The 13,815-nt window shown below is 39.2% G+C and overlaps 1 protein-coding gene across 1 annotated transcript in view; it reads right to left on the minus strand.

Annotated features, from left to right (window-relative positions):
- Nucleotides 1-6,032: 6,032 nt before the first annotated feature.
- The window catches only part of ZNF652 (zinc finger protein 652), a 40,541-nt gene continuing 32,758 nt past the window's right edge, over nucleotides 6,033-13,815 (minus strand). The window contains exons 4-6 of the mRNA XM_063136455.1: nucleotides 11,247-11,362; nucleotides 9,758-9,902; nucleotides 6,033-8,829 (exon numbers count right to left, since the gene is read on the minus strand). Of these exons, the coding sequence (XP_062992525.1) occupies nucleotides 8,309-8,829; nucleotides 9,758-9,902; nucleotides 11,247-11,362 (782 nt within the window). The 3' untranslated portion in view covers nucleotides 6,033-8,308. The remainder of the gene's footprint in view (nucleotides 8,830-9,757; nucleotides 9,903-11,246; nucleotides 11,363-13,815) is intronic.

Here is a 13,815-nt window from a genome sequence, read left to right on the forward strand (position 1 = left end):
TATTCTCAATTAAATCTCAAAATAACAGTTTTGAATTGGTGCTACCAAATCTATTTAATAGATTTCATTTTTTAGGGTTGGATAAATGCGGTACATTCCAGAACACATGTTCTCATAGCAACAGAGATAACAAGATTACCACAAGATCATCATATACATCTATGGCCCTGAAGATTATCTGTGTAGGAAAAAAACCGTAAGAAGCAGCAGCACTTCAGCCTTTTTGAGAGAATAAATCTGCAAAGTACTTCATAAAGAATGAGAGAGGTCTTATTTCGTATAATCATTATAGCTGAATGCCACAAGATATATAACTACAATGCACATGAATCGAGTTTGGTATCGGGTGCAAAAAGCAAAGCTTTTGACTTCTTTGTTTAGTTTTTAAAACGATGTTTCTTGCTCTTAAGGTGATGTATGTCCACCTTTTCCAACCTTGTACCCTGCAGATGTGCTGGACTACAATTCCCAGCATCTCATGCTGGCTAGGGAATGTTGGGAGTTTTAGACCAACATATCTGGAGGGTACATAGTTGGAAAAGACTGCTGCTGCTTTATATCAAATGCAATTTTCTAAAACAGCATTGTTTGGAGGTCAGATAGATTTCAACTTCTTTTGGTGCAAAATACAGAACCATTCTATCTATACTATAGTCTCCACTGCTGGATTTCTTTCCAGTTTCACCTTTAACTGGTTTCACTTTTTCCTGCCATTTGAAAAGGCCCAGCCCTTGAATTGCTTAGGAACCGTTTACCTTGGGGGCTGGCACACATTGACCCAGTTCACATATCACAGAAGCAAATTGTGGTTTATTTAACTCATGATTTGTGGAGATGCACGCTGTGCATGAACCACTTACTGTAAACAACCTCTAATTTGAATGAACACAGAACACTGTGATGTGCAAACCCAGGTGTGGTTAACCCATGGTTTGTTACTGGGTTAACTGCTGGGTAATTTAGCTACTAAACAACCCAATAGTCCAGGTTTGTATGTAACACTGACGGCCTCTGACCACACCAACTAGAGGATATTTACAGTAGGCATCAACTTTGGTGGGTTTAGAGTCCACAAAGGAGTCACACTCCAGCCTAACATGGGTCACAGCAGTGACATCATCACTATCCTTTACCTGGAATAGTTATGTAAGCAAGAGAATTTTAATGGCTACTGCTTTACCCATGTATGCATGAAAAGGTATACCTGCTAAAATTCCCTCTTCTGCAAAACCTGACCTCTCTTATCCCTCTTCTATTTCCTATTCTCTCTTCTCCAAAACCTGACCTCACTTTCTAACAGGCCATTCTAATGAGAAAAAAAGTAGGAAGAGGGGGTCATATATGGTTACAGAATTAAGCCCCTTGTTGCAGACTTTATTTAAAGGTGGGTCCACGTTCCGAAAAGGCTGACCAGTATTGCTCTACTGATCACTTTCCCCCCTTTCCTATTCATTCTTTCAAGTTGCCTGTGTGGAACTGCTTAGGACAAAGCAAAATGCAGCTTAAATGCCAGGGGCGTCCAGTTGTGGGCTTCTGGTCTATTTGAAAAAAACAACAACAACCCCAAGCCACAACCAAAGCAAAGGCAAGAGGCACAGTGCCCGTGCCTCAGGTGATTATCGTATTTCATTCCACACAGAGATAAATTAACAAGGTTATTTGTGTCCATGATTACACAAACAAAGTCCCTGTTTATCAGGGAGGAGAGTTTCTGCAAGTGAGAAATTATTTTATAAATTCACACTTACAGATACCCTTCTCCCTGATAAACATTTAGGGTTCAAGGAACCACACCAAGATGTTCAATGGGATGTCAATAACATTTTTTTCAGGGAGGGAAATTCATAAAGGAATTTGTTTTTCTGAAGAGCTCCAGCTGTATATTTTATCAAAATTGTCTGTCCTTTGGATAAGAGGAAAAGATACAAATTGCAAGGCTAGACAGCCTGGTGCCCTCCAGATGTTTTGGACTACAACCCCAAAAGACCCAGCTAACATGGCCAATATTCAGTGATTATTGGAGATGTAGTGCAAAACAGGTTGCCTACCCCTGATATAATGTAACACAATTTAGCATCTTTGGTGGCTAAAATGTACAATTTTTCTCCTCAAGAGTTTGCTAAGCACCTGCCTTGCATTTCCTTGCGGTATAATATTCTAATGGCAGATTAGCTTGTTTCCCAAGTAGTTTGACATTAATGTTTTACAAGAAAACAAAAGAGAAAAAGAGCCTTAAGGAAATGGTTGCAATTTGAGACAGTATGTTATGTGAAAGAATGACACATATCTGCAGCCTCTTTATGCAAAGTCATTCCCAGTATGCAATTATCTGGAGGGCTGGACAGGCTCTGTAAGAAAAGTGTCCTAATTGTGCTCCAAGAACACCCGCATCCCAATTCTGAATTGTACTAAAAGTCTTGTGTGTTATACAAATGAACATGATTCATGTAATTTAACAAGAAGGAATATTTCCATTTCAACACTTGGCCTTTCATAGCCTTTGTAATATTTTGCTAAGAACACTTGGTGGTAAAAGGTCAAGAAAGGAGAGAGACCAGAGAAAATGGAATGGGAGCCTTGGAGTAAGTGGGTGGATAAAGAAGGAATGATCCAACAGAGAAGTCCACATGTCTTTGGCTCCAGAAAGTAGTAGCCGCAGTTCCATTTTGGATTCAAGCCTTCAAATTCACATACTTGTATGGGATTCCCAAGGGTTTCCTGTCATTCCTTCTACTATTGCTCCATAATTATACAATCCCAATTATTGATAAATCATAGAATCATAGAATAGTAGAGTTGGAAGGGGCCTATCAGGCCATCGAGTCCAACCCCGCTCAGTGCAAGAATCATGCAATTTAGCAATTGAATTTGCCTACAAGCTATTAGAAATGGGTGCTGTGTAGAAGTGACACAGTCTGACCCCAGAGGGTATACCATGGTCTCTCTGCTCCTGGTTTTTTAACAGTACCTAGAAGAGTAGATGTGATGTGGCACAGGACAACTCCACATGGACACAATACATCAGGTTGTTTGAAGGGTATATACTGACATCACAAGCGTCTCAACAGTGAAAATAGAAAGGGGACCAATATGAGTTATAATTCCAAGCGCACATAGGGTTCACGAATTGATGGGCATCAAACACATTTACAAATATATCCCATACAACTTCATTTCAATACAACCAAAGTCAAGTTAAAAGGAAGACCGCAAAACCTCAGAAAAACAAAAACAAAAAAACCTATGGTTGATCATGTAGAGTTAACTCAGGCACAAGGAAAAATGGATCAATAATATTCAAGCTGCCCAGCACACAAGAAAGGTCATTCCATGCTATCCGTTCTCTCAGAGCACTTATTTTCTTGACACAATTTGTTGGTCAGACTTGGTAGACTAGCATCTAGCAATGCAAAGCACTGGAATGGCAAAGTGCCCCTATTAGCAGAAAACAATCAAATTAAGCAAAAAGAAACGCTAACGTGCCCTACAGTCTATTGCTCTGATAGTTTAACGTGCACGCTATCAACAACATTAAATTATACTTAAAAATGAAGTCTGAGGGGTTTTTTTAAAATAGAAATAGACAATTTTAATGCAGGGGGATTTTAGGGAGATGTTCCCTAACCACAAACAGCCAATCACATTTCCTTGAATTTAGTTTCTGTATATACAACGTCTTTCCATGCTGAAAAGTACAGACACTGATGGGATAAAGGCTTGTTAATAAGAGATGCAGCAGAGCACAGCAGGGAGAAATCTAATATTTGTTGGAATAGCATAAGGTAGGTTTTTTATTCTCAAAGTGTCTGAGATTATGGTCTCACTTTTTAAAATACAGAAGCATGTAAAAATGAACGACAGGAAAAGAAGAACAGTGTTTTTATTCAACAGTCCAGAGTGGACCTGCCAAAGCAAATAGGTTTCTTGTTAGAAAATGCACAGCGGAATCTGTTCTATAAGCAGCAACCTCACAAGTTTCTAAATTTGCAAGTTTGCTTGGAGTGCCAGCCAACATGTGATAGTTCCAGCATTTGTGCCAAACTGAATACACATCATCACATATGAAAAACGAAACTGAGCATGGCATATTTCTGCTTTTAAATAACCATATAGCCTATTTTTGCTGCAACAGATTGACAAAATTATAACATGCCACTGACAACTTACCTCTTCAATCTGTTCTTCAGGCTTACTTAGGTGCTACCTGCTGCCATACTGAAAGCCAAATGGTTAAGAGCTACCTATGTTCAGAAGATCTCATTCAAAGGCCTATGATTCATAATTGAAATAAATTATAGATTTCAAATCAATATTACAGACTGCTTGTTGTGGGGAGGGAAGAGGAGAGAGCATGGCTGCAGGAAATCCCACTAGCATTGTAAGCACCATTGTCTACTTAGATGAAATTCTTTTTCATGTTTGCTCTGCTCTAGCTCTCCCGAAAACTTGAGTCCACAATGTTTTTTAACATGGGAAAAGGAACAGAATATTCCATTCAGGCAAATCAAGATGATTTAATTTCTAGTCTACACAGGATAGATTTTCAGCAAGGAAATGCATCTTACAGTTCGCCATTCAATCATGGCAAGCAAACAAACACTACACCAGACCCACCACTGAAGCCACTCTGTGACACACAGATACTATAAAGCGAGGTAATACTTGTGTTTGCAATCTGAGGAAATGTGCATTTTAGAAAAAAGATACATGTAGCCAGCAAGAATTTTTTTTTAAGTATTGCATTTGAAGTAGATCTGCAACCTTCAGAAAGAAATTATGTTGTCCAAATCACCAGTCCGCTAGAAAAAAATATATCTAGGAAAGTGTTGATCCTGGGATCAGTCATACATAGGTATATCAGAGGAATCCATCTGAGGGGTAAACCAGGCCAGCTCATGGATTTTGAGTGGGTGCATAAAGCAATTTGCACAAATTGCATAAAGCAATTTGCACAAATTACACAAGTTTCAGCTGTAATTTACACAAATTAGGCAAACCACAGTTGTAATTTGCGCAAATTCTTTTACATAAAAACAAAATAGTTCCCATATCTTGGGAACAAACCCCAGGCTTGGCTCACAAATGCAAGCTGAGTTGGAGGCACTGTGGAAATCCGTTGGGCGCAAAAAATGGCCAGATTTCCTGGCAACGGCCATCCCTAGTCATACGGCAATATAGCAATGGCAAATTATTCGTGCCCTTTGTTATTTAAAGTTATAACCAATTTATAATGCAAATGGATTGGCTGTCATTGCTATCAGATCCAGGATTACTCTAGGTTACATCATGAAGAGAAATCAGACGTCCTATTTGAGAAAGTCTCTTTCACTGCCATTTGAAAATATTGGTTCAATTGTCAGCCAGAACGCCTTCGTGGATCTGGTCTATGCAGGTGTCATTTTGCTGGGACAGGACACTCATAGGTTCAGAAACATCTTGGAGAACTTTGAAGAATGATGACTCTCAGGATGTTTTTTGTGTGCAATTACTGAAATCTAAATATGGATGCAACTATTAGAAAACCACAGCTATAATATGCAAAGTTTTATGGGCTCTGAGCTACACGCCAAACATTTTGTGGTGCTCTGATGTACACACACAAAGCAGTATGCCATCAGTGGCTGTCCCGCTCTTTCCAATGTTGCGAACTGCTTGGCATGAATATCTCCAATCCAAGCACCCCAAAGCTTATTTATTTATTTATTACATTTTTATACCGCCCAATAGCCGAAGCTCTCTGGGCGGTTCACAATGCTGAGAATGAGCCAAATTCATTTTGGATTTCTGTGTGTGTTATGGAACCACTGTAATAGGACATTTGCTGAGGGATGACCTCCATACAAAAGGCTTAGCTATTGCAAAATGGTGGATGCAGATCTATCCATGTAAATATGAAGTAACTAGCTACTTTTTGGTAGACCAACATTATCCATTTTTATACTAGGAATACAACTCTGAAATGTATAAAATTATACCCAACATTTAGACGCAGCACACTTTTGGGAGAGGAAAAATACACCCATCTCACATAGTAGAATTCATAAATAGCAGCCAAATACTGTAATTTATTGAGAAAACCATTTTTTGCAAAATTGGATTACAACTGATTTACCAAGGTGGGTTTTTTCCCTTTAAATTTATAAAAGTAGATTTAACTGGGCAGGTTGTTCACCTGTAGCATATCTACACAGAACTGTGGGTTTGCAAACATGATATGGAATGTATAAAACCATCCAGGGTAGTAGAAGATGGCGAACTGTTAAGTATTAATGATTCACTTTTATAGTTAGCTTTACTACCTACAAAAGAGAAGGAACAGATAAATGTTATCACAACATCTTTAAAATACTTATTTTTCAGAAAAAGGAGGGGGGTTAAGAGGTTTTCATTCAAATATGAATAGGTATGAAAAAGACCTAATACTATTTTTAATGCAAAACCAAAATTAATAGATGGCAGAAATATAATCAGCAACCTCAGGGGTGCAATGACAAGGGTTTTCCATTTCTTCTGATATTATCTCTCCATTAGACATAAAACCTAATTTAAAAAAAGAGAATGACATGCTGGGATCAGCATGCTGGTCTTTGGGTGGTTGAATTAAGTTTAGGGAAATTTAAACTCTTTCATCATGAGGTTATCTCTGTACCTTCTCCTCAAGGTGCCAATAGCTATTTCAGCTGCTTAAATGGTACTGTATTTCAACTTCCTTTAACTACATTTGAATAAGAACCATGACTCTCTGCATTCAAACTAGTTCGCCACAATTTAGCGCCACTGGAGATTGAAAAAACACAACTAGCAACTTGCTTAACATTCAAACATATCTTTCCCATTTCCTCTAAAACCTGAAGTAAAACCAGAAAAGCAGTTATTCTATATAATATGCATCAATACAGGAGACAGCATCAATGTGTGCACATAGTCTGCGGTAAACATTTTTCAGCCAACGTGGCAACTGCTTTCTCACCCGATCAGGTTTAATTTTTTCACAAGTCCAGCCAAACACCACCTTATTTGTGGTTTCCCACTTATCGCCTAATGAACTCAAGAAAAAAACAAGCAGCATCAAATATGATTCCCAAATCAAGTCATACCTTATACACACTTCTATATAATGAACTAGGTTCTAACGTATGCCCAAGAAATGAGAGCATACTAATTTGAAAACACCACTTCTGGATGAATCTCTTCCCCCTGCAGCTTCATACCCAAATCCCAACCCCTACTCCCAAATTAAGAGTATGTCCTTTCAAAACGTTTCACACTTCAGTCCAGCAGAACTGAGTGAAAAACGTTTGTGGGAATACAGTAGTTTAATGTTCTTGTGTAATAAAGCCCAAGCAACGTTGAAAGAAGATAACCGTCATGGTCATGTTAATAACACCCCACCCCCTATGAATAAGTTATATAAAGTCCTGAAATCATCCACACTTTTGAGGCAGCCTTACCAGAGACTTCTTGGGTTCCTTTCTCTCCCCTTCAAAGCACCTTTTTAGAGTAGTACAGATGTAAGAATAATTTTTACTATAGAAGCTATTTGCATCTTTTTTTTCTTAAAGAATCACATTTGAATGATTATAAAAAATTATCTATTGTAACAACATAGGTCCAGCTACACTGAAAAAAATTACACCGCTTATTCGAAATACATTTCATTTTAGAAACAGGCTACTAAATAGGTCTATACAAAAACTCTAAAATAATTTTTCTGTATTAAAATAAAGAGTGTGTTAGGAGAACTACTCAAACGAGATTAAGTTTCGCTTACTGTCTTTTTGCTATAATGCTTGATATTCTGCAATCATGTGGCTGGCTCATTCCATAACCAGCACCCACCCATCCACACACACCCATCCACACAACCACACGCACACGCACGCACACACACACGCACACACACACAAAAGCTGAAAAGAAATTAACGATACACAGTGATAATTAATGCTCCGGGATTTAGTCTCACAGTCTTTCTGATTAGTACAAAGGAAACCAGGCCCATCTCCTCTTTGAGGAGAAAGTCCAGGATATAAAAGCAAGCATACCTCATCAGCTGATATGAAATTATAAAAAATTCCACAAGTCTTAGTCGTTTTGAAATCTATAAAAGTCAACATTAAAACGTGCAAGCCAAGTTGGGCTTCTGTCCTATCGGTTCCCCTGGGTTTGATGACCACTTTGCTGTACAACCAAGATGAATGCAACGTTCTTTCACTTGGGGCTGCAAAAGACACCACAAGATTTCTTCGTGGGGAGCACAGTTCCAGGTTCACAAGACCAAGAGAATGGCAGGCAGAAGACAAAGCAGTTAGTGGTGCTGTACTGAACTGTTTTTCTCTGCTAGGTGTCGCAGAAAACTGTCCTCACCTTGGCCCCTATGATTTAAAGGCTCACTCTTAAACAGAGCAGGAGGTGGAGGTAAATGGGGAACAGGGGGGACAGGAACAGGGAGGTGATGTGGATGGTGTGGGTGGAGGTGCAGGTGAGAATATGGATGGCCAATGGGACGGGGAGGAAGCGTGCTCACTGGGTTCATATTGATCGGCGGAGTAGGGGCGGGAGCATTCGGCGTGTTCCCAACAGAAGGTACAGTGGTGGCAGGAGAGGCTGTGGCAAGTGGGATCTGGGCAGCAGGTGGCACATTAACAGGACTGGTAACACGGAAGCACTTCTCCTTGTGTGCCTTAAGCATGTTGGAAAAGCGGAATCGCTGACCACACACGTCGCATGGATATGGCTTCTCCCCTGTGTGAGTTCTGCGGTGTCTCTTCATGTTGGGACGACTGGTGAAGCTTTTGCCACAGATTTCACAGATAAAAGGCTTCTCTCCTGTTAAAAATTAGAGATGGAACCTCAGGTATTTGATTTCATTCTTCAATGTGTTATGATCACCTTAATTAGATTCAAAATTTTCATTTACATATTTTATGTATTCTACACTTATTTTATGTATTTTATACTTACTGTTGTTCCTCGCCTCAATCAAAATGGATAGGTAGGTAAGAAATAAATTTAATAATAATAATAATAACAACAACAACATAATTGAAATGAAAAAAGCTCAGAACAGATCTTCAATTAAGAAGTTTTCAAAGACTGAGGAATGTACTAACTAATTTAGATAGATGAATCAAGATTTACTATCACAAAAGATAACATATTAGCCTGCATCTTCTCACCTAAGCAATGAGATCACACTACTTCGGTTTATACTTCAAGTATCTTTGATGCTTCTTTACTACTGCGCCTCCTCCCACCTCCCTGCCTCTGAATATAAAACTGAAACTAACCACACGATCTGTTCCTTATACATTAAATTACCCACAGCCTTGCCTCCTCCCCATTATGTTTTTGCTCTTACATGCCGATATACAACTGACGCAGCCCCTTATGGCTGGAATCCCTCTCAGAACATATGTATTACACAAACATCTCTCTCCTTAAAATCCACCTTTTCTGTGAAACTGGTGTCTTTTTAAACTTAATTCTCAAATGAAATGAAGTCTAATCACATATAATTCCATTTCTTCAATTCTACTCTTGTTTAACCATACTTTTCCTTCCCCATCCGCCAAAATTTTGACTGGGGCAGGGACGTATCTTTTTCTTTCGCTATTGTGTATTAACACCACATCATCATCGGAAAGAAAGGATTATTGGTTGACAAATTAAATCTGATCTCACTACTACCATGGCTTACATTTGACCTATTTCATGTCGCAGAACTGTACTGAAAACAAAAAAATTACATCCTTACCAGTGTGGGTTTTCATGTGCTCATCGAAGTACTGTTTCATGTTGAAGTCTTTACCACACCACTGGCACATAAACTGTTTGTGTCCAATGTGGATGCTCATGTGGGAACGGAGCTGGTATTTGTACTGAAACCTTTCATCACAGTTCTACAATGGAAAATAAGAAACAGATCTTTCATTTGTAGGACTCACAGGCAAGGAAGTTATAAAGCGGCAGCATATCCTGTAGTACAGAAGTTCAAATGATTATTTTATTTAAATATATATTTATACCTCACTCCACCACCCAAAGTTTCAAAGTTGCTAACAATATATCATAAAACAATTAACACAATTAACCAGGAAATTGAAATGAAATCCTGCTCAATGTGCAAATCAGTTCTGGAGGCAGTTGCTACATAAGTCTCAAAGTGAGGTACTGTACTGTGAGGTATCTTTATTGTAGGTAAAGATCTTCCTGGATATTTGTGTTAACAAATGAAATAAATAAATCTGATTAACTATTCCTCAAAGCAAGATGGGAAAAAAGTGGCTTGGGCAGGATCTACGCTACTGCTTATAATGGCTTATAATGGTTATGACAACTGTTCAGGCCCAGGACACATTACATAAATGCTTTTCACACCGTTTTTAAAGTGTTATATCCTGCTTGGTGTGGATCTGGCCTTGGATAAAAATGCAGGAAATGAGGAACCATTTAATTTTATTTCATTCCAAAGCCCAGTCACCAAGATCTATGTCTTAGAAAAATTTAAGAGTCAAAAATAATTTGTAATTGGAGTGATATACTGTACTGCATACAGATATACTTATATACAGAATAACAACCAAATGTAGGTATGAGGGAGAGGATGTATTATTAAAAAAAAACCTTGCTCATACTTTGCATGGCTCCTCATTCATTTGGGCAAGTAACAAAAAGGGGTGGAGGAAGGAGGCAAAAACTTCACATTTCTGTAAGAGAGTTTCTCTCCGTCTCTCTCCTTTGACTACTCTATTCTGCCCAGCTGCACCTCTAAATGCACACTCACAATCCGGTCTGTTCTATTGCTGCCTACACTAGAAGAGGATACAGTCAAAATTTGCTGCATGACGGCTATTTATGTGTATGGCACAACTGCAATGAGTCAGCTGTAACGCTATTTACATCAAGGTACATTTGACCAAGCTTATGCTACTTCCTACTTTTGATCAGCTGTGGCGATGGGATACAATTCATCTCCTCAAGCAATCAGCATGAGGCCAGTCACCTGAAGCGAGGGAGGAGTACTATTGCACTCATGTCTTGCTTGCGGGCTTCTCATAGCCATTGTTGCCATAGGTTGACCACTATGGCAACAATGCTGGACTTAAGGCAGGCCTTTGGTCTGATCTGCCAGGGCTTTCCTTATGTTCTTATGTATCTGACCTCAATATCTGTTCACTGCCATGTGCATGCTTTCCAAATTCCAAGCCATTCCCAATTCCACACTGAACTGATAGAGTTCATACCTCACATCGGAAAGGCTTCTCTCCAGAATGCTGCAGGGAATGAACCTTCAGTGACATACTTCGTTTGAAGGATTTTCCACAGGTTTCACATGTAAATGGCATGTCCTTAGTATGTGCTGAAATGTCAAATTAGGGAACAAGAGTTTATATGCTAATCTGAGCAGATAGATTAGTTTACATAATCACTTACAGAATACTGTATTCTATGTTTTACCTTATATTCCACAAGGATGGGGATACTAATTTTTACCACTCTGGTGTAAAGAAAGAGGTAGGAAAGAACCCAAAACCCACACAGTCCAATCTCATAGAATCAGGCAGGAACCTCCACACCAAAATATCTCCTTTCAGAAGGTGGTGCTGGGGGCATGTTGCTCTGTTTAATGGCAATTAGGTTACAGGGTTCCACAGGGCTCCATTTCACACACACACACACACACACACACACACACACACACACACACACACTATTTGACATCTACATGAAACCTCTGGAGAGGTTATCCAGGGATGTGGACTTAGGTGCCATCAATATACTGATGACACCCAGATCTACCTCTACTTTTCAGCAAACCTGGGTGAGGCAGTGGATGTCCTGAACTGGTGCCTGAACAGGGTAATAGATTGGATGAAGGCCAGCAAACTGAAGCTCAATCTGGACAAGGCAGAGGTATTTTTAGCAGGTAGTTCATCTGCCAAGTTGAGTAATATTCAGCATGTCCTGGAGGGCTTGCACTTCCCTTGAAAGATCAGGCACACAGCTTGGAAGTACTCCTGGACCCATCATTGTCACTAGAGACCCAGATGGCCTTGGTGGCCATGAGCACTTTTACCAGCTTAGGTTGACAAGCCAACTGAAACCTTATCTGGACAGAGATAGCCTGCCAACAGTTATCCATGCTCTAGTAATCTCCAGGTTGGAGATTACTCCAGGCGCCAAGTGAAAACAGGGCTTTTTAACAAAGCTTTTAATGGTTGAATTCACCAAGTTGGCACATTGTTTTAACTGTTTTAATAGTTTTACTGTTTTTAAATTATATATTGTTTTAACTTGGTTTATGGTTTAATTTGTTTTTAGCTGTGTATATTTACTGTTTTATACTGTATGCTTTTAACTGTACGCCGCCCTGAGATCTTATTGAAATAGGGCGGGATATAAATGTTTTAAATAAATAAATAAATAAATAAATTACTGCAATGTGTTGTAGATGGGGCTACCTTTGAAAGATGGTTCAGAAACTTCATTTAATTCAAAACACAGCTACTAGGTTACTAACTGGGACTGGCCAATATGATCATCTAATGCCAGTGCTTCATCAGCCATAGCTTCCAGTCTGTTTTTGAGCCAAATTGAAAATGTTGGTGTTTTCCTTTAAAGCCCTAAATGGCTCGGGACCAGACTATCTAAAGAAATGTTTCCTTCCACATGTACCTGTTTGGACTCTTAAGTCATTTTCGGAGGCCCTCTTGAGGGTGTCCCTGCTGAAGGCAGCGAGGCGGGTGACTGCAAGGGACGGTGCCTTCCCAGTTGTGGCACCCCACTTACAGAATTAACTCCTCAAACAGGTGTGCCTGGTGCCTACATTGTTATCTTTCTGGCACCAGACAAAGGCCTTTCTTTTCTCCCAGGCATCTAGAATCCCTGGTTCAAATTTTTATGACTGTTTTATCAATTCCTGTGCTGTTTGTTGTTTTGCATTGCATTGTATTGCATTTTGTTTTAAAATAATGTATTGCATTTATAGTGTATTTTGTATTTTTAAATGATTTGATGTCATTTTAGTTTTTAACTGTTTGTAATCCACCCAGAGAACACTGGTTATAGAAAAGACAAACAGCCCATAAATCTGACTATGATGAAGGCTTCTTTCTGCCAAATTATGGTGAGACCCTGAACATAAATGAACTATCTTCCTAGACTTTTTACCATCAGAGGAAAGTAGCTTTTTACCATCAAACTGACTCTGCCTAACCCCCTAAGCTCAAAACTTTCTTGCCATCTTACTAGGTCAAATCAATCCATCAGAACTACATCTTAAACAAGGGCCAGATTTTACAGAAAAGAGGTCCAACTAAGTTGTGAAATCATCCCTGTCCTTTCGATTCACTTACTTAGAGCAAATACAGGCAACATATGATGACACCCCCCATCCCCAATTATACTGACCACATTCTGCCAAACATTTGTGGTGTAATTCTTGTTAAATAGTCTCTGGACATGGATACTTGGTCCAGAGGCAACAGAAGAATTGTTAGCCCAAACAAGCTGCCTACCCTTAGACTAATCTGCAATGAGATACACATCCTTGTGACTGACTTCATTATAGGACTAGGAAAGAACAGCATATTCTTCTTCAGCATATGCAGCTGAATCAAGATAGAGTATCCTTTGGCTGCACACAGGCCGGAGTACCACCTGCTTTCTCTCAGCTGCAGTTACAGCATTCACGCAACACAGTTCTTGCACTGGGTGGATTTTATAAGGCAACTGAAAAAGGACAGTCTGGTTTTAAAAATGTAAAATTGAGATGCCATGGACTGATCTGTTGTATCTGTACATTGGTGTAAA

This window comes from Elgaria multicarinata, chromosome 11, assembly GCF_023053635.1.
Source record: "Elgaria multicarinata webbii isolate HBS135686 ecotype San Diego chromosome 11, rElgMul1.1.pri, whole genome shotgun sequence".
In the NCBI taxonomy this organism is placed as follows: Eukaryota; Metazoa; Chordata; class Lepidosauria; order Squamata; family Anguidae; genus Elgaria; species Elgaria multicarinata.